The following is a 19,621-nucleotide window of genomic DNA, read 5'->3' as shown; positions in this document are numbered from 1 at the left end:
GTTACAGAAATATGCAAACCAGCCCATCTGGCACCAACAATCATGCCAGTGTCAAAACCACTGAAATAAAAAAATTTCCCAATTCTGATGGTTGATATGAATATTAACTGAAGCTCCTGACCCGTATCTGCATGATTGTATGCATTGCACTGCTGCCACACGATTGGCTGATTAGATAATCGTATGAATGTGTAGTTGTATGGGTGTTCCTAATAAAGTGCTCAGTGAGTGTAAATCATCAGATGTGTTCAGTCTCAAATGTTCTTATGGAGTGTTACATTAAAAATGTTTGGATGTGTCACTATCCCTGTAGTTTAAACCAACTCAGGCTGAACCACGTTCTGTTTTTAAACTTGCCACAAATAGACCCTGTCATGGCTGCCTTTACATCCATTTCTGCTGGTTCACAAAGTCAACAAATTGATGTCGTTTAAAGAGTTAAACATATGTCAAGTTAGTGTACAGCTGATCATAACAGTTATCAGTAGTTAGTAAATAACAGTGCCGTCCTACCTGAACAGACCCGCTGATGGACACTCTTATGTCTGACCCTGTGCAACTGCCCTCTGGAAACATCATGGACCGAGCCATCATCCTGCGACACCTCCTGAACTCTCCCACTGACCCCTTTAACAGACAGCCCCTCACTGAGAACATGCTGGAACCAGGTACCAGACACACACTGTAGAGCTGCTTTTTACATTTAAGCTTATCAAAGACAGCTGGAGTGGCATTGCTGCCACCTTTTTAATAGGTAATCTGTGTAGCGTTTATATATATATATATTTTTTTTTCTTCCCTGCAGTCCCAGAGCTGAAGGAGCGAATCCAGGCCTGGATGAGAGAGAAACAGACTGGCCGTTTTTCTCAGTGAGCCCAGCTTTCCCTCAGTTTCAATGTTTTCACCACGGTGGAAATGAACTGAATTTGAACAGGAAAAAAGATCAAATTACCTGAATTGATTTGCCCCCTCCCCTTTATCCTCTCTTATGAGCCACTGTCTGAAAGGCTCATGGTTCTAAATTGAAATATAATAAAGTTTAGGCTTTTAAAAATTTTTGATTTTGAATTTGTATATATCTACATACATACCGAGGCGCAACAGTCTCACCCCACAATAGTCACAATTGGATGTATTCAAAAGTTGCTACTTGTTTTGTTTTCATTTGCCTTGTGGGTGCATTTTAATGGTTTCGATGGTAAGCAAAGAGGAAAGGGATCCATTTCATGTTTGTGTGCTGTTTGGAAATATATTGTTAATCAATACCAGCATTTGCATTTGGACAGTCAATACTACAAAAAACAATTAGCTATAGACACAGTTTCCCATTTGGGCCCAAACCTACTGTACCTTTAACACAGAACACTTAGAATAGGAAAGAATCATCTCATTAACCAACTCTACATTGTTTTGTAGAACAAACAAAAAAGGTGTTGGTTTAAATTTAGGGAAATATGCTAGTGGAGCATCAGATGGTGATTGGCTGTTTTGGAAATGTTTTTGTTTTTTTCTTTTTACTTGGAAAAAATCACTTGTGCACTGCCTTTGACATAAGAATCCTCATGCACCTTGTTGAATATTTTTTATTTTCAAATTAGGAGTTGAAATACAGGATTAAATGAGAGAATGTGAAGCTGTGTTGTAGCATGATCGTCATTAACAATGCCAGTATACCATGTTTTTTTTTCTGTTCATCCACATTTTTTTGGACTGAAAAGGTCCATCAGCTTTTGTTATTAATATTAACCCCAAATGTTGAACTTCTGCATAAATTAAGTTGCCCCCCCCCCCACCATGTGACATTTAAAAGGGTTTAACTGTACAGGAATTTGCTTCCTTTGCTATAAACATTTTTCAGACCCAGGTCTTTGAGCTGTAATAAATGGCAATGCACACACAATTATAGCTGTTGCACTTCCTTTCAAACTTACTGGCTATTGCTTAAAGGGATAGTACACTCAAAAATGAAAATTCTCATGATTTACTCACCCTCCTAGCATCACAGATGTGTATGGGTTTCTTTCATCTGCTGAACACAAATTAAGATTTTTACAGGACTGTCTCAGCTCTGTAGGTCCATACAATGCAAGTGAATGGGTGCCAAAATTTTGAAGCTCAAATCCACATAAAGGGAGCATAAAAGCAATCAATATGACTCCAGATGTCAAATACATGTGTTCAGACACGATATGATAGGTGTGGGTGAGAAACAGATCAAAATTTAAGTAATTTTTATCATAAATTCTCCTCCCTGCCCAGTAGGGGGGCGTTATGCACGAAGAAAGTGAATCACCTAAAACAGAAGGAGAAAGTGAAAGTGAGGGAAAAAGGACTAACATTTTTAACTGTTTCTCACCTACACCTACCATATCGCTTCAGAAGATATGGATTTAACCACCAGAGTCATCTGGAGTACTTTTATGTTGACCGTATGTGGACTTTGGAGCTTCAAAATTTTGGCACCCATTCACTTGCATTGTATGGACCTACAGAGCTAAGATATTCTTGTAAAAAATCTTAATTTGTGTTCAACAGTTGAAAGAAATTCATACACATCTGGGATTGCATGATGCTGAATAAATAAGAGAATTTACATTTTTGGGTGAACTGTCCCATTAAGGGATAGGACATTAAAAAAATGAAAATTCTGTCATTGTTTACTCACCCCCCATGTTGTTCTGAACTCATTTGACTTTCTTCCCTGTAGCATACAAGGCAACATTTTCAGTCTCAGTCACCATTCGCTTTCATTATGCCAAACATCATCTTTTTTGTTCCATGCAAGAAAGTCATACACGTTTGAAACGGCATGAGGGTGAGTAAATGAGAGAATTTTCCTTTTTTTGTGAATTATCCCTTTAAATTCGTCATCATGTTTTGCAATATTTACAGTCAAATAAGTGCTAGTATTAATTCAATATAAGTTGCTCCTATAGATGAAACAAGTTTAATTCAACTGTCTGATCACATTATAAACTAAAATGATGCTAGTTTATATATAGCTCTGGAAAAAATTAAGAGAGCACTGCAAAATTATCTGGATTTACTATTTATAGGTACGTGTTTGAGTAAAATGAACATTTTTTGTTTTATTCTACAAAGTACTGACAACATTTCTCCCAAATTCCAAATAAAAATATTGTCATTTAGAGCATTTATTTGCAGAAAATGACAACTGGTCAAAATAATAAAAAAGATGCTTTGTTTTATGGCTTGTGGATATCCATCATCCTCTTGATCACATTCCTAATTTTTGAGAACGTCTTGGAAAAGTGTCTCATGAGAATTTCAGAAATTTACAGTATGTTAATAGAAGAACACTACCACCAGAACGTTAACTATATGAGAGCAATTCAGGATTTAAAATTAATCTTTCAATGAATTAAGGTAGGTAGAGCTTAATAATACCTCTTTTGAACATGTTCCTGCTAGGCGGCGCCCTCTACTTTTATGTAGCACGATGCCACGCCACAATGGTGCGTAAGCCACCCTGCAGTATTGCGTCACAGCTGTCCAGCCAACGCTTGCTTTTCCAGCATTTCCATTGGCCGAACGACGCATCGCTCATACAGTACTGCAATTTTATTGGTCAGACCGACTGCCATTCAAGATGGGGCAGTTGACGTACTCATTTCAGTAAATCCAGGCATTCATAACCTAAAAAAAGCCTGTGCGAGAGGGTCCAACAACACCAGCATCAGCTGAATAAAAATAAATCAAGACCTGCGAGCATCTTCAGCAGCGGGAGACGTGTGGCTGAAAATGAAACGCAGCTATAATGGCAGTATATAACAAAAAAGGAACTATTAAGAGCTTAGCCGTCAGTATTTTTTGATTTTCGCTGCTGCTGCTGCTGCTGCTGCTAGTAGACGTCATCGGAGATTTCGTATCTTGCAGGACTTCTGTGGTGCTCCAGTCGTCTCCGCGTGCGGATAAATAGCGGTAAGTGTCGTCTTTTTAACCTAAATCTGCTTATTATGTCTAAGATTGTCGCAGTAATTCTGTATTCGCGCGGGTCGCCTTTGGGAATGGAAAAGGATGTTTACTGGAATGTTTAGAATGTATTTGCAGTTCATTCCTTCAGCGTCCTCCAAACATAATTATGATATTAACAACTTTATATTTATTATTTCAAAGTGAAAATAAATGATACAACCATACAAAGAAGAGGAGGCGACATCATAAGGTCACTATGTAACAGCTGACTGAAGTGCTTTAAAATACATAAACATTGTGATTTGTTTAATCTCTGAAGAGGTTCGTTATGAAATAGTGCAGCTATGGCAACGCTGGGTACATTGTTGTCAGTGCATCAATAGCATAACCCCAGTCATTAATCACTTGAAACGAATACGAAGTCGGCGCATTCTTAAACGAGAAACGCTTTGGTTGTGCTTTACTGTTTTTGTAACATTTAAATAATAGTAATAAAAAAGAAACAATTTCTCCTCTCTTTGCAGTGGCGGTAGTGTACCAGATTGAATTTCATGGGCGTATGCTTTTAATGTCACGAATGACTACAAGGGCAAGGCTGAAAACATCCTCTTTCGGTGTCATGTGTTTGAATAGCGGTCTGTTTGCATGTAGCTTTCACTTGATTTCAGGTTAAAAATGTTTGTTGCTAAATCAAATTTCTTTTAATCCACAGCCGGCCAATTAGTCTCATGACTAACTGCACGCTCAAAATAGACTTACTGCATAGAAAAGTGTCTATAGAAAACAGTCTGATGTTTTCATAGGTCAGTCCATGTATTTTGGGATGCATCATGGTTAGGTGTCAGTTAGAGAAATGTGTTTTTAGTGGACCGAGCTACTGAGCCTGTGATATAGGCCCAGCCCTGCTGCAGGCGAGCGGCAGCCATGTTTATGAGTCTGAAGAAACATCTAACGGCACACAGATGTTCCAGATAATTCACATCTGTACTGTGTTTACCTTTTGTTTTCATCACCTGGCATTTAGTGGGCTATATGGATAGTTGACATTTAACATAGCCATTAACACTTTTTTTTCAACATCAAGATTTTAGGTTAATATATATATGTGTGTGTGTGTGTGTGTATTTATGCTGTGCGGTGCATAAAATCATGCAGATATGGGTCAGGAGCTTCAGTTAATGTTCACATCAACCATCAGAATGGGGAAAAAATGTGATCTCAGTGATTTCGACCGTGGCATGAATTCTGGTGCCAAGGTTCGATGTGTTGTGCATTCTGAGATGCTATTCTGCTCACTGCAGTTGTACAGAGCGGTTATTTGAGTTACCGTAGCCTTTCTGTCAGCTCAAACCAGTCTGGTCATTCTCCGTTAACCTCTCTCATCAACAAGGCGTTTCCATCTGCAGAACTGCCGCTCACTGGATGTTTTTTGTTTTTTGCCAACATTCTGAGTAGTGTTGTCACTGTACCAAAATTTCAGTAGTTGGTACCGATACCAGTGAAATTTCACAGTTTTCGATTCCACAGCAAAAATATGCTAATATTATAATATGCTATTGAACACACCAGTTTAGTTATTTTTAATTATTTAATCATTCTTTTTATAATTATCGTTTAATAATTATTATTATTTTCCAGAACTTTCCATAACATTTTTTAAAAGTTTAATTTAATTTCATCATCAAAATGGTGTCTAATCAATAAATTCTTACAACTTTTAACAACTGAAAATAGAACTTTTCAACATGTCATGTCATTTTTTTTTTTTATAATTTTTTTTTTGTTGCCAAACTTTTATTCATCGGCTGTCTTTCTTGTGATATTTGAATTAAATATTATTATTATTATTACAGTGGATATTACATTTTAATATACAGTTGATATATTTGTATATAATTTCTTCAATTTCAGGGGCCGGTTGCACCAGCAACTTAGCCTAGTTGTGGCGTAAATGGAAACTAATTCACAATTTACTCACTACTAAATATTTTAGCGTTGCACCATTAAACTTAGAACGTAACCCTACGTATAAACTAAATATTTACGGAAGCCTCCGACCAGGTGTAACTGATGGAATAAAAAAGCAGACTGATATTTTATGACATAAATGAGCTCATGTTTTGCATGACAGGCTTCAATCCTTCAACATATATGATGATGTTGACATTTACACTCGTTTACATTTACGAGTGAGAGAAAATAAAACGTTCTTTTAAGCGGCTCTTCAGCATGAAACCGATCTAACGGTGCAGTTTTCAGGGTGTGTTGCTCGGTGTAAAATTTCAACACATTCAATATAGATATGATATGAAAATGAATAAATGTCTATTTTTCCAGCTTGTATTAGTATTTATCACCCCTTATTTATCCTATATTCCTATATATTGTTATTTACACAGGGCAAATAAACTATTTATCAAGTCTACTTTTATTACGTATCGCATTTTAATGGAGATATAATTTATTACAGCTGACAGTTATGTGAGCAAACAAGGTTTGAACATCAACCGTAACAAGATCAAATTTAAATTCACCGCTTTTTATCAGTTCTGTGCACAAATTTGAAGGCTGATTATTGGATCAATACAGGTAAACGTCATATTATGTTAAGTCTTGTCTTAAGAACAGGTGGTGCAACCAAATTAAGCACTGACTTAGTTACAAACTAACTAGTAGTTACTAAGCCCTTTGTGTGAACATTGTCCCAACTTACATGAGACCTTACGCACAGCTGGTGCAACCCTACCCAGGCATCTACATTTTATTTTGAAACGTGCTTTTATTATGACGTGTGTTTTTTGCCGGATGCTTCACTTTTCCAGATAAACAGTTCGCGTCACGGCCCAGTGTGATCATTGAAGTCACGTCTGAAATCTCATCTCTTTACACTGGCCTTTGAGTCTGACAAATGAAATGTAGGACACAACTTTGGAGTGTTTGTATTTTGTATTTTAGATTACTGGTGTTTGTGTATGTGGTAATTTTTAAATGTTATGTTTTAAATTGTATTACTGTGAAGCACTTTGGTCAACTCTGTTGTTTTAAATGCAATATAAATAAAGTTGAGCTGAGATTAAAGAGCAAATGCTGTGATTTTAATTATATAAATATATATTTTACATGTGCTGCATGGTTCATAATGGATAAGTACTCTGCTCTGTCATCTGATACAATGTGAATGATTCTCAGTGTCTGTGGAGTTTCTAGTGGATGAGCAGTCTGATTTATTTAAAGTACGCAGCACTTCCACAGTAAGATTGCAGCATATTGCAGTTTAATAAATCACACTAGGACATGTCATGATTTGAATTTGATTAATTGAACATTTCAGTGTACAAGGAGTAACCGAGTAGGTGTTCAAAATAAGCCTGCGATCATTTTAAAGCAGTCATGTGTCAGTCATACGGCACTCTAGTACCGGATAGAGTCGGTGCTCGGTATTGCAGAAACACTGGTATCATTACATCTTTTTTTATTTTAGTATCGACTTGGTACCAAAGTACCGGTACTTTTGACAACACTAATTCTGAGTAAACTCTAGAGACTGTTGCATATGAAAATCCCAGGAGATCAACAGTTACAGAAATACTCAACCAGCCCATCTGGCGCCAACATTCATGCCATGGTCGAAATCACTGAGATCAAATTTTTCCTCATTCTGATGGTTGATGTGGACATTAACTGAAGCTCCTGACCCGTATCCGCATTATTTTATGCATTGCAATGCTGCCAAATGATTGGCTGATTAGATAATTGCATGAATAAGTAGGTGTACAGGTGGTCCTAATAAAGTGCTAGCTGAGTGTGTATGTATATATATATATATATATATATATATATATATATATAGCTCTGGAAAAATTAAGAGACCACTGCAAAATTCAGTTTCTCTGGATTTACTATTTATAGGTATGTGTTTGAGTAAAATGAACATTTTTGTTTTATTCTATAAAGTACTGACAAAATTCCTCCCAAATTCCAAATAAAAATATTGTCATTTAGAGCATTTATTTGCAGAAAATGACAACTGGTCAGAATAACAAAAAAGCAGTGTTTTTGGGGCCTGGGTAGCTCAGTGGTAAAAGACGATGGCTACCACCCCTGGAGTTCGCAAGTTCGAATCCCAGGTTGTGCTGAGTGACTCCAGCCAGGTCTCCTAAGCAACCAAATTGGCCTGGTTTCTAGGGAGGGTAGAGTCACACGGGGTAACCTCCTCATGGTCGCTATAATGTGGTTCGTTCTCGGTGGGGTGAGTTGAGCGCGGATACCGCGGTGGATGGCGCGAAGCCTCCAAACGCGCTATGTCTCTGTGGCGACACGCTCAACAAGCCACGTGATAAGATGCACGGGTTGATGGTCTCAGAAGCGGAGGCAACTAAGATTCGTCCTCCGCCATCCGGATTGAGGCGAATCACAATGCGACCACATGGACTTAAAAAGCGCTCTGGGAACTGGGCATTCCAAATTAGGTGAAAAAAAAAAAAAAAGACCTTGTTTTTAGACCTCGAATAATGCAAAGAAAACAAGTACATATTCATTTTTAAACAACACAATACTAATGTTTTAACTTAGGAAGAGTTCAGAAATCAATATTTGGTGGAATAACCCTGATTTCCAATCACAGCGTTCATGCGTCTTGGCATATTCTCTACCAGTCTTTCACATTGCTGTTGGGTGACTTTATGCCACTCCTGGCGCAAAAATTCAAGCAGCTCTGCTTTGTTTGATGGCTTGTGGCCATCCATTTTCCTCTTGATCGCATTCCAGAGGTTTTCAATGGGGTTCAGGTCTGGAGATTGGGCTGGCCATGACAGGGTCTTGATCCGATGGTCCTCCATCCACACTTTGATTGACCTGGCTGTGTGTCATGAAGCATTGTCCCACTGGAAAAACCAATCCTCAGAGTTGGAGAACATTGTCAGAGCAGAAGGAAGCAAGTTTTCTTCCAGTATAACCTTGAACTTGGCTTGATTCATGCGTCCTTCACAAAGATGAATCTGCCCGATTCCAGCCTTCCCGAAGCACCTCCAGATTTTCACGATCCTCCACCAAATTTCACAGTGTGTGCGAGACACTGTAGCTTGAAGGCCTCTCCAGGTCTCCGTCTAACTATTAGACAACCAGGTGGAGGATCGGTGATGATCTAGGGGTGCTTCAGCAAGGCTGGAATCGGGCAGATTTGTCTTTTTGAAGGACGCATGAATCAAGCCACGTACAAGAGTATCTTGGAAGAAAACTTGCTTCCTTGCTAACTTATATGTTTAAAGCATTGTTAATAATTTTTATTTAATATTAATTTATCTGAGGCCCTTTTTTTTAAAAATTTATTTTAAGTATAACTACAGGTTGGTGCTCCAGGTTGATTACATTATATATCTGCTTCTGTGAGAGTGCAGATGTCAGCTTCTACTTTCCTCACCACAGGTGATAAAGCGGCACAAATAGCGGGATTATTATTTAAAAATCTCGTATGCGCTGTTCCATCTGTTTGCTCTGCGAGTAGAAATCTCACCTGCTTAACATTTATCTAATGAGGCATCAGGTGTGCACACTCTTTCCGACGAGCGAGAGACTGGCAATGAGCAACAGCAAATGAAAAAGCGCAAGAGGAGTGAAAGACATTGGGAAGCAGCAGACAAAAATAATTAGAAAATAAAAATATCACCCACATCTCTTGAACCGCTGTCTCATCATTATTTTCAGGTGTTTTTTTTTCCCTTGTAGTGCAAATTAGTGCAATAATGGGCGCAAGCCATGTCTTTGTTAAACATGTAATCACGAAATCAACTCTCCCGTTGCCATGTGCACAAGTTTGTGAATTAATTTCGGGATCGTAGTTTCATTAGGAGACGAATGGGGTGTGGTTGATACATCCAGTCTGCGATCAGTTTTGTAGGATGTGCTTGGCTTTAGGATATGTGTGTGTTTCTAACATCTGTCTCTGCGTGTGCATAAGCGACACTGCGCTGCCACGTTCTCAGAATCGATTAATCTGAGAATCTATTTTTTCTCCCACCCCAACTTCAATCGGGTCACTCGCACCAGTGCACCTAATTATTTTTTCACAGTCGGACAAAGTTTCAGTCACAAATGCGACGGAAATGGTCACACTGTAGAGCCCTGTTAATGCCCTATAAGCATAGGTGAATTACGGACCAGGCCAACAGGGCCAGTGCCCAGGGGCCCTTGACTTCCAGGGGCCCGGTGGGCCCTGGGCTGCAAGGTCTCGTGGCCCATCAACTTTTAAAAAACAAATGTTTATATATACGGTTAAATATGTGGGCCTCAAAGCCTAGACAAGGCCCCTTCAATAGGGCATTGTGACTGTGAGGGCCCCCAGCCATCTTATAGGGCTGCTTTGCCTCCCCGTTTCGAATTAAATTATTTTGAACCACTCGTTAACGGCACTCGTATAATATTTGATACATGAATTTCTTGAGCCTCTACATCACCAACATAATCAAAACTTGGCTGAAAACCCAGTTGTATGCAATGCACTAGATGTCTGCTGCTTCCTGGTGAAAGTTTCCATGCTCTTCTGGAAATAGAAAAACTTTTAATTTCATTTCCAAAATTTCTGCCTTCGTATTGTGATGCAATTTTTATGTGAAATCTTTTCTGATTTTGATAGAGTAAAAGTAACAATAACGTTTATATTGCTACTGATATTTCAAATTGAGTATTTACTGAATCGAAGCAACGTGTGCTAAATTGTTTTGTACATTATTTAATCGAAAAAGCATGTTGAAAATGTGTGTTTAAAGTGTATATCTCTTAATCATCATTACTTCACATCCATGCCCACCACAATAAAAAAACGAGCTTTGAAAATACTGACATACAATTTTGTAAGAGGCCTATATTTAAAGTGTGAACAGCTAGTTATTTTACATATGCAGCTTGCTCTGTCTACACACAAAAGTGTGTAGAAAAGTATTGAATAAAATAGATATGTAAAGTTTGTCGAGACAAACTATAATCTATAATTGGTAGATAAACCTTGTCTGAAAGTTTAAAATAGTTTTAAATGCTTGAAATTAGAAATTTTTACAGGACTTACAGTCAGAAAAAAGCATAAGCATTCCAAAACTCAGCTCATTTGAACATTCTGTCAATGTAATGTATTCTTGGGGATTTGTGGCCACTTTGAAAGCAAAAATTATGTCTTCGCAGGGCACTTGGTTGGAAGTAATAATAATGGTAGCCAAGCTGTAGGGTCGTTCCAAACAGGATTTCCAATGAAATAAAATTACCACAATTTTTGAGCCCCACAATTTTCAGCCCTCCAAAGCTCTCGCAGTGGAGGGTGAAGTCTTTGAAGGGTATAGGGATGATCACTTCTGAAAAGAAAATAGGCCCCAGGGCCCTCAATATTCATAATCCACCCCTGCCTATAAGGGTTAATAAATGCCACTAAAAATCAGACCCCAGGGGCAAATATTGCCCCATATTTATACAATTATACATACAGTTACATAATTTTTAATCACCTTCTTCTTTTACTAGTTCTTTAACTAGTTCGTTTAAAACTCATGTTGTGTAACGAATGCATTTTAAAAGTACAAATCTTCTTTGTTGTATCTCAAGTAATATGTCATAAAACCACATTCACAATAATTATCTATACAAGAATGTTTTTGAATAGAATTATAGCATGTCACTCTACAAGACACTGCTGAAACTGCTTGAAAATTCATAACATGTATTTTCCCCAAATATATTTACCTGTGCTAAACTGGTAATCATACCCCTCTAGTGTTATTGCTAAATGAAGATGTTACATTCTGATCTCTTTGTGGTCATAATTAGTTTACTCTAGAATATGATGAGATGTGTCTGGATAATGTGTAAATGACTATAATTGTAGCCTAATATTTGTGTCACTGGAAGGAAACACTGAAGACATTTTGTTTTTCTTTGTAGGAGAATATTCTGTGGGATTGAAACACAACAGCTTCAACCATGTCTGGCGCCTCAGTGAAAGTCGCTGTCCGAGTGCGCCCCTTCAACTCTAGGGAGATCGGCAAAGAATCAAAATGCATTATACAAATGCAAGGGAACTCCACCAGTAAGTGTATACTTGTGTACATGCCTCTAAAACTGCCATTGGCATCATTTTCTGAATTGTTACTATGCTGTTACATGCCTCCAGACAAGGTGTTCCTGGTATATGCTGACTTTTTGCTTTAGGGTGTTCAAAAAACTCTTGAGACATTCTCACAATTTAAATATTTTTGTTGCAAATCTGCAACCTGAGATACTGGAAAGGAAGAACAGAAATGGATGTGATATTCTGTTTGAAATGGGAAGAAAAGAAAAGCCTTTCTGTGTGAAATCCCCTTCCTTTGAAAAAGTGAGAGGACTTAAAGAATTCCGGCCTGAGGGACTGTAGTGTGCTAATGTGCTGATCTGGTCTATTGTGAGGATGGTGAACCTCTGCATGCCTTGAACTAGGGATGGGTCACAAATGGACAACTGTTCACTGATTAGTTATTTAGTGAGTGAGTAATTTGACTTGATTGTTTAGTTCTTATTAGCACGCTAATGGCATGATGTGCTTTCACTGTTTCTGCAGTTTGCATGGTAAAAACTTAAAGGAAAAGTTGTGTCTTTAAATTCATCCCTTACTACATACACATGTAGACAGACCTCTTTGCCCATTGCATGCTGTTTTTGAAGTGTCCCATCATGAGCATTGCATTTTTAAGACGCTGTGTCAAGTTAAAAATCACTTTTAAAAACTGAATTCGGTTCCATACCGTAGCGCTCTGTCCAGCTGTTTTTGAATGCAAGAACGTGCCTTATGTTAACACTCCCAAAGAAGTGCATTAGATCAGGGTCAGGTGACCCAAAACCTGTATAATTATTAGGGCTTCCTTAATACCAATCATTCAACTAGTTGTTCAGGCAACCCACCAACTATTCAGTTTAAAAAAAACATGTCATTTTCCACTTCCCAAGATTGAGCCTGTGGCTCAGGCCTCGTATTCATTACTACTGCATTGGTTTCATAGTAGAGGAAGTGAGCTAGTGGGCTGCTTAGCTTATCATACAGTAGAGTGCAACAATCCAGTGAAAGGAAATTAGTTGATGTTATCACTCATGTTGTGGGTGTTATCGATATCAAAGCCTAATGAAAGAGAACGTGTGACCACAGGTGTCTTTGAAATCATGGAACCTCACATAAAGAATTGTTTTTTTAATTCAAATTGCAGATCAATATGATGGATGCCAAAGAATTCATCATGAAACAGTCACTCATATTTGTAGGTGATAACCGTGAACAAGAACAGCCATATTAATCTACACCGACTGAAGAATTTTTTTAAATTCGGTCCACATGCATTTTGAGTATAATTCAATGTTCCTTGGGTATATCAGAGGTTATTTTTTTGGGCAGCACATGGATTCCTAATGTGATGGTGATTAGCAAGCGGAGAGTCATTGTGCCCACTCAGATGTGATTCATCAAGCTGTTTTGATCAAGGTAACATTAGCCATGTTGACCACAAAAATACTGGTGTATTCTTAAGATGTATTAAGAAAGAAAAGGTATGGAACCTTTCCTAAATCTAACAAAAGACATCTAAATGTTAAAGTTTGAGCTTGCAGTTTGAACCGGCATCAGTTTTAACTTCATGAAGCTACAGATCCCATGAAGGATGATGAATCATACTGTGTGTTCAAAGTCTTTTTCAGGCCTGTGGAAGAAGCTTTTGTCAACATCATGCATGTCCTTCCTACAGCAAAAACAAATTTTCCTCATTTACATACTCATTATTTACTTGGGGTGTAACAATTCACTCGTTTTCTCAATGCATCGATTAGTAATCCTGTCGATTCATATGCATCGTTCTTGAAATATGATTTTGGAATTGAGAATCGTTAGTGTTGGTCAATTATCTACTTAGACTGTTAAAAATCGAATGGATCGCGATTCAGCAAATCAGTATACCACATTTTAAAATATATAAATTCAAATTAGTAACGTGTAATTTAAATAAGACATGCGCTCTCTAGCGCATTTTCGGAGCGCGCGCTCTCACAGCTTTCCCCACACAGATGCACGCTGTACTCTTTCATCGCCCTCCACGGGATCGCCCCTGCTCTCTGTTCCATCCGTAGCTCTCACTGAAACTTTCTGAGCAGCTTTCCGAGTCTTTCAAGCACCTTATGTCTGATATCTCCTCCGGATGGCCACTATCTCATGAGCAAATGACAGCTCGAAATAGCGCTCTTGTCGCGAGTCAGACGCGCTCAAACCTTTTGATACAACGCCTACTCGCTGCGTGTTCACTACAGGGTCTGAAATTAAGGGGAGCTTGAAGCAAAAATACCATTAAAAATCATAAAAATGCTCCCAAAATTCAAAATATGGGGGCAAAAAATGCCCTCGTAATGAATTCTTCTGTTTTTTATTTGTAACCTTTGATATAGTTGATGTTGATGTAATTTTTAGGGTAAGATGTAATACACATTCTCAGACTTAAGAATTTGTATTTATGAATTGATTAAATTGACATTTTGACATAAACGGATAAGACAGTTTATGTTTTAAATTGTTAGAAAGTAAAACATGCCCCTGAAAATTAAATACAAGGGGGATATATTGACCATAAATGTAAAAGTTAGTTTCTGACACTGGGTCACTATTGAAATAAAGTGATTTAATTGTGAGGAAACTTAAAGATGTTATTTTCTATAAGATAAAATCATGCCATTTTACTGGTATCATTGTTTAGTTGGGGACTTGGTGTGCAGAAAACATTTTAATTGAAGTCATCAATATGATTGCATTTCTCTTTTCTTTGAAACTGACTGTAGTCAGATGATGTTACTTTAATGTTGTAATATTTGGATTAATTTACTGATTCAGGGTCCCCACGGTCATAGAAAACCTGGAAATATCAGGGAATTTTAAAATTGTGATTTAAAGGCTTGAAAAAGTAATGCAAATGAACAAAAATACTTTTTATAGTGAAATGTGGAGTAGTTTTCTAGCTGTGTTCAGCTCTGAAATATTTTATTGGCACATTGTACTCTTGTACTATTATTGTATTCCAAGTATCCTGTATGTGCATGTATTTAATGTGTTTTCTTTCAAGTTACTTTTGGTGGAATAAACAATGTTAAGTAGTTTGCCTTTCTTTTTCTTGCTTAAGACATATTAGGGGAAGTATTTAAAGAATATTATAAATGCATTTTTAAAAAAAATATGCGGAATTGAATCGTTAATCGTATCTAATTTCATTGTGAATCGAATTGAATAGTTTTGAATTTGCAAAAATCGTTTTTGAATTTAACCTTTGAATCGAATCAATTCGCTTTCAACCCAAAGATTCACACCCCTATTATTTACTGATAACAGGCCTAAACCCTGTGATAAACAAAGCAGTCCGTAGGGGAACACAAGGTCACCTGAGAGAGAGCCAAAGCAGTGGTGGCGTATAGTGAGTTTGAAAGGAAGGAGAGCACAGAGACTGCAGTCAAACAGCACTCTTGCATACATGCGCAGACTGTAACCGGAGCATGAGTGGCATTTTGCCCGCCCCCTTGATTAGGATGCTGCAGCAGATGGTATGCTGGGAATGTTGTCTTATTACAGTGCTGAGCCATCAGGGATGCTCGTGACAAATACACTCAGCAAAATGTTAAACTAAATGTTGAAAAGTAGAATTACCTATGTTTGGTTTCAGAAGTGCTTTGTTTGCTCTGGGATGTGGTAAGCAAGGTGACACAGGATTACCACAAAAATAATTGTAACTTTTTCCTCATTTTCTTTTTTAAAAAAGGCAATAAAATGGGCTATAGTGAGGCAATTAAGATGGAAGTGAATTTGACCAATCCGTAAACATTAATTACTTGGGGGCAAATTCACTAAACAGTTGAGCCACTTTTGCTGTGGTATATCAGCACAAAAACCTACATCTTACTCACTAACCACCTGCAGTCTAGTTTAAGCAGGCACAATCAGCACTGAAAATTGCACTGCGTCTTGAGTATTTAAATTAAGTCATTGTCATTCCTTTCTGCACAAACAGGCCTCTTTTTTTGTGTGTGTGTGTGTAAATTAGGCTTATTACATTTTGTGCTCCATTCACAAAAATGCCAGGCACAATTTACATCTTGTCATTACCGCCAGATGAAAGCAGGCCGTGAAATTCATTTTATTACGTTTTAAAATAATTTTCTATTGATCATATCTATTGACACAGATGCACGGTGTAGTTAAGTGTACTTTCGCTGTGTTTAAGAGATGATTTGTGTCTGGATCACAGTGGTGCAGAACAGTCCTGACAGGGTGTGACAGGTCACGGTGGTCTGTTGCATCATCCGCAGTATAGTGCTCAGAATTGGCCCGCAAGATCAGAATTGCACGAGCATATTGCGTTCAGCAGCAATTTTGTGGGTGCCTTTGCCTGATCTGCATAATTCCTTTAAATCGGATGCTAAACCAGCGCATGCAACAAAAAAAAATGCTTTTACCGGGCACAATTCGTTCTTAGTGAATTACCCCTCACTGTTTGAAAAATATTGCCGCAAGACGTAAACAATATGGATGTTAACGTGATGTTAGTGTGATAAAATCACTTACTAAACTTTTCTTCGAAAGTTATATCCAATTTTACAACTTGGTTGCCATGATGATATAATGCAACCCAAAAATGACGTTTAGACAGAAGAATTTAAGTGCGTTTAAAAAAATTATTAACTTCACATTTCTGCCTGAAAACCCTCTGATAAACCTTGTTTTTGCTGCTTTTTTTTCTTCTTTTTTTTTTTTTTTAAGAAAAGGACGGATGAGTCGAAATTATTTTCTGTGGTAATCAACATTATAACACAATGATGTTGATTGAGCTCAACTTCCATTGAACCCAGAATCTTTCATTAAGCTGTCCTTTTAGTTTTCAAAGCACTATACCTAAGTAAACAGGAAATTGTAAATGACCCTGTTTACTTAATACACAATCCGTGTGTGATATTGAATGATTCATCAGTGCATCCAGAAAAAAAAAAAAAAAAATCTCTTTGTGATCTTTCAAAATTTAACTTGCTCTGCCTCTAAAACAACATTTCTTTGTGGCCGATGTAACCAAGACCTCTTATTTTTCAACCCATGCCATAGACCACTTTCAATGATGATTTTAATAGAGAATTAATTAAAATAATTAAGAGGATGGTAACACTAGTGTTTGTTGGTTTAGTGTTAAATGTGACCTATAGGATGTAATTGATATATGAACACTGGCTTTATAGAAATGTACAGGTAGGCTTTTCTCAGTATCAGTTTTTAAACCGTCTGTTTCTGGGTGTTTTTACTGAATATTAGTGGAAGATAAATATGAGGTTTTGAAGTTGAACACTGTCTTCTTTCATTTGTGCTGCATGCATAATTTGAGAAGAGAGATATGAAGCATTGGTTTGCATAGAGATTACCGGTAATACCCTTTCACTGTCATCTCTCCTGAGAGATCTTGCAGAGTTTTTGACTCTTACCTCATCAACAATGTATTTAATCTTTTGTTATTGTAACCTTTTGCTTTATGAAGGAAAAGTGTTGAGGGAATGGAAACTCCATCTGTAGCTATAGTGTTGTGAATTAATATGAGCCTGGATTGTTGAGTGGGGAGATTTTGAAAGCTCTCTGGCTGTTACAATGACAGGATGCAGAAGATCATTGTGAACAAACAGAGCAGATACTGAGAGCAATTCACAAAATGTTTCATGGAAATTTACCACTGCTTTTAGTTTTTTAGTGGTGCTTGCTACCAAACATTACTGTTACTATTTCGGTTTGGGGTGCCCTAGTATTAAACTTTAGTATGTAACTGGTCTCGTATGTTTGTGCTACGGACACGGTAACTCAAATCTTGTGGCTTGTTGAGGAAAGGTATGCTGATACATTTCTAAGCAATCTCATTTTTGACTGTGTGCATTTAAAATGGGTGAAAAAGCCATATCTAGTGACCAGAGTATCACAGAGTATGTTCACATATGGTGTTATAATAGAGATACAGCAGGTTTTTTCACGTAGTCGAGCAACAGTCTTCATCTGTCTGTTCAAGTATATGACAAAATGCGTATTTAAATTTTTGAAGGAAGGATGTCAGCCAAGGAAGTACCGGTAATGCACAACCACCCAAAGCACTCTAGTATCATATTGGCAAGTTTTGCACATTTTAGCACTGTTTAGGAAAATGTAAATCTAGTTTTATGTATTTTTTATACATATGAAGTTAACTGCATATGTAATTGCTGACTCCAACCTCTTATTTTAGACTGCTTTAGCTCTGCTGTGCTAGTAGATGGAGTGATTCTGACAGCGGGCCCTTGGGAACAGCCAGTGCAGACAGAGGAGGGGAAGAGTGTCTGTGAAAGCTTTGCACACTGAAACTGAGACAGAAGAGCTTTATTGAGATATATATATATATATATATATATATATATATATACACACACACACACACACACACACACACACATATATATATAGAGAGAGAGAGAGAGAGGTGATAGAAATTCATAGATTGATATGATTCTAACACTGGGAAGGTTATCTTGCCATTGGATTTAAGTGCAGACAGAAACGATTGACCTGATTAGAAATGTAATCCTGAGCTTGCCAGAGGTCGCCAGGCTACTGTGCTAATCCAAGTGACCCTTGCAGTTGCACGATTGTCAACACAAAATGTCACTTTTCACCATGCAGATTTTAGGTACACCTGTTACTCTGCTCTGTAGTTGGGTTTTCTCTGTTGGTAGAGATGTATTCCTGTGCTTTTGATGTTTAAAAAAAAAAAAAACTGATACAGAATTAGGGATCATTGGCTGTTTTTGCAATGTACGTTCTTTTTGCGTTCTTGTGGACTTGTTTGACATCACTTACTTCCAAAAAATAAATAAATAAATGGCTTAGAGGTTGTTGAATTTTCATATGGCAGCACATCTCAAAACTCGCAAAGATGTGTTTTATGTCCTCATGTCTTCTGAGTTTGTACTCTCAAGGTAGTTAAGCAAGACTGCTTTTCATGAGAATGTGTTCTTATCATTGAAGAACACCCTTTATTTATTGTGGTGATTTTCATTGGAATTGTAAACTTCTATTTTTTGCCTTATGTATGGATGTACCTATTAGGATTTAAAGCATTTAGGCCTAGGTCTGCTGATGACTGTCTAGGTTTAGCAACCACTCGATGATCTGGGTCTTGCTGTACAAATGATTGAATAGCTGGGTCCGAGAATGTGGCTTCAGGTTTTCTCCTCTGGAAGAATTTAGCAGAGTTCAGTCTCAGTTTTTGCCTATTCTGTAATGCCTCATATTTCCCCTTCTTGTCAGCTGTTCAAGTTTCCCCATTTAGCTTCCTTTTTTGGTGATGCTTGCAAAAAAAAAAAAAAACTTAGAAGTAGACCAGCTGTAAACCATCACTAGTGCACCTCAGTCTTTTACCAACTGTCACGTAGTTGGCTGAAATCTTACTGTGTTTATCTTCCTCCAGGGCTCCTTTATTACTCAACATTTCTAAATCTTAAATGGCTTTCTCAAAACTTAGTGAGCTGGCTCACTGTCTGCTTCCTACATGGGCAGCTGTGTGTATGTATGTATGTATGTATGTATGTGTATGTATATATATATATATATATATATATATATATATATATATATATATATATACATACATACATA

General features: G+C 37.5%; 2 protein-coding genes across 7 annotated transcripts in view; both read left to right on the top strand.

Annotated features, from left to right (window-relative positions):
* LOC127419134 (ubiquitin conjugation factor E4 B-like) overlaps positions 1-1,056 on the top strand; it is a 40,244-nt gene extending 39,188 nt beyond the window's left edge. For both annotated transcript variants that reach the window (XM_051660289.1, XM_051660287.1), the window contains 2 exons: positions 522-668; positions 806-1,056. In XM_051660289.1, the coding sequence (XP_051516249.1) occupies positions 522-668; positions 806-873 (215 nt within the window). In that variant the 3' untranslated portion in view covers positions 874-1,056. The remainder of the gene's footprint in view (positions 1-521; positions 669-805) is intronic.
* Positions 1,057-3,507: 2,451 nt separating this feature from the next.
* LOC127418722 (kinesin-like protein KIF1B) overlaps positions 3,508-19,621 on the top strand; it is a 116,346-nt gene continuing 100,232 nt past the window's right edge. For 4 of the 5 annotated variants that reach the window (XM_051659454.1, XM_051659452.1, XM_051659453.1 and 1 more), the window contains exons 1-2: positions 3,641-3,942; positions 11,860-12,004. In XM_051659454.1, the coding sequence (XP_051515414.1) occupies positions 11,899-12,004 (106 nt within the window). In that variant the 5' untranslated portion in view covers positions 3,641-3,942; positions 11,860-11,898. Of the gene's footprint in view, positions 3,943-11,859; positions 12,005-19,621 lie in introns of all 5 variants that reach the window. The other variant, XM_051659455.1, reaches the window with a different exon arrangement.

The sequence above is a fragment of the Myxocyprinus asiaticus genome, chromosome 28, assembly GCF_019703515.2.
Source record: "Myxocyprinus asiaticus isolate MX2 ecotype Aquarium Trade chromosome 28, UBuf_Myxa_2, whole genome shotgun sequence".
Classification (NCBI taxonomy): domain Eukaryota; kingdom Metazoa; phylum Chordata; class Actinopteri; order Cypriniformes; family Catostomidae; genus Myxocyprinus; species Myxocyprinus asiaticus.
Note: the sequence above shows the minus strand (reverse complement) of the source record. Positions and strands in the feature narration are given on the sequence as shown.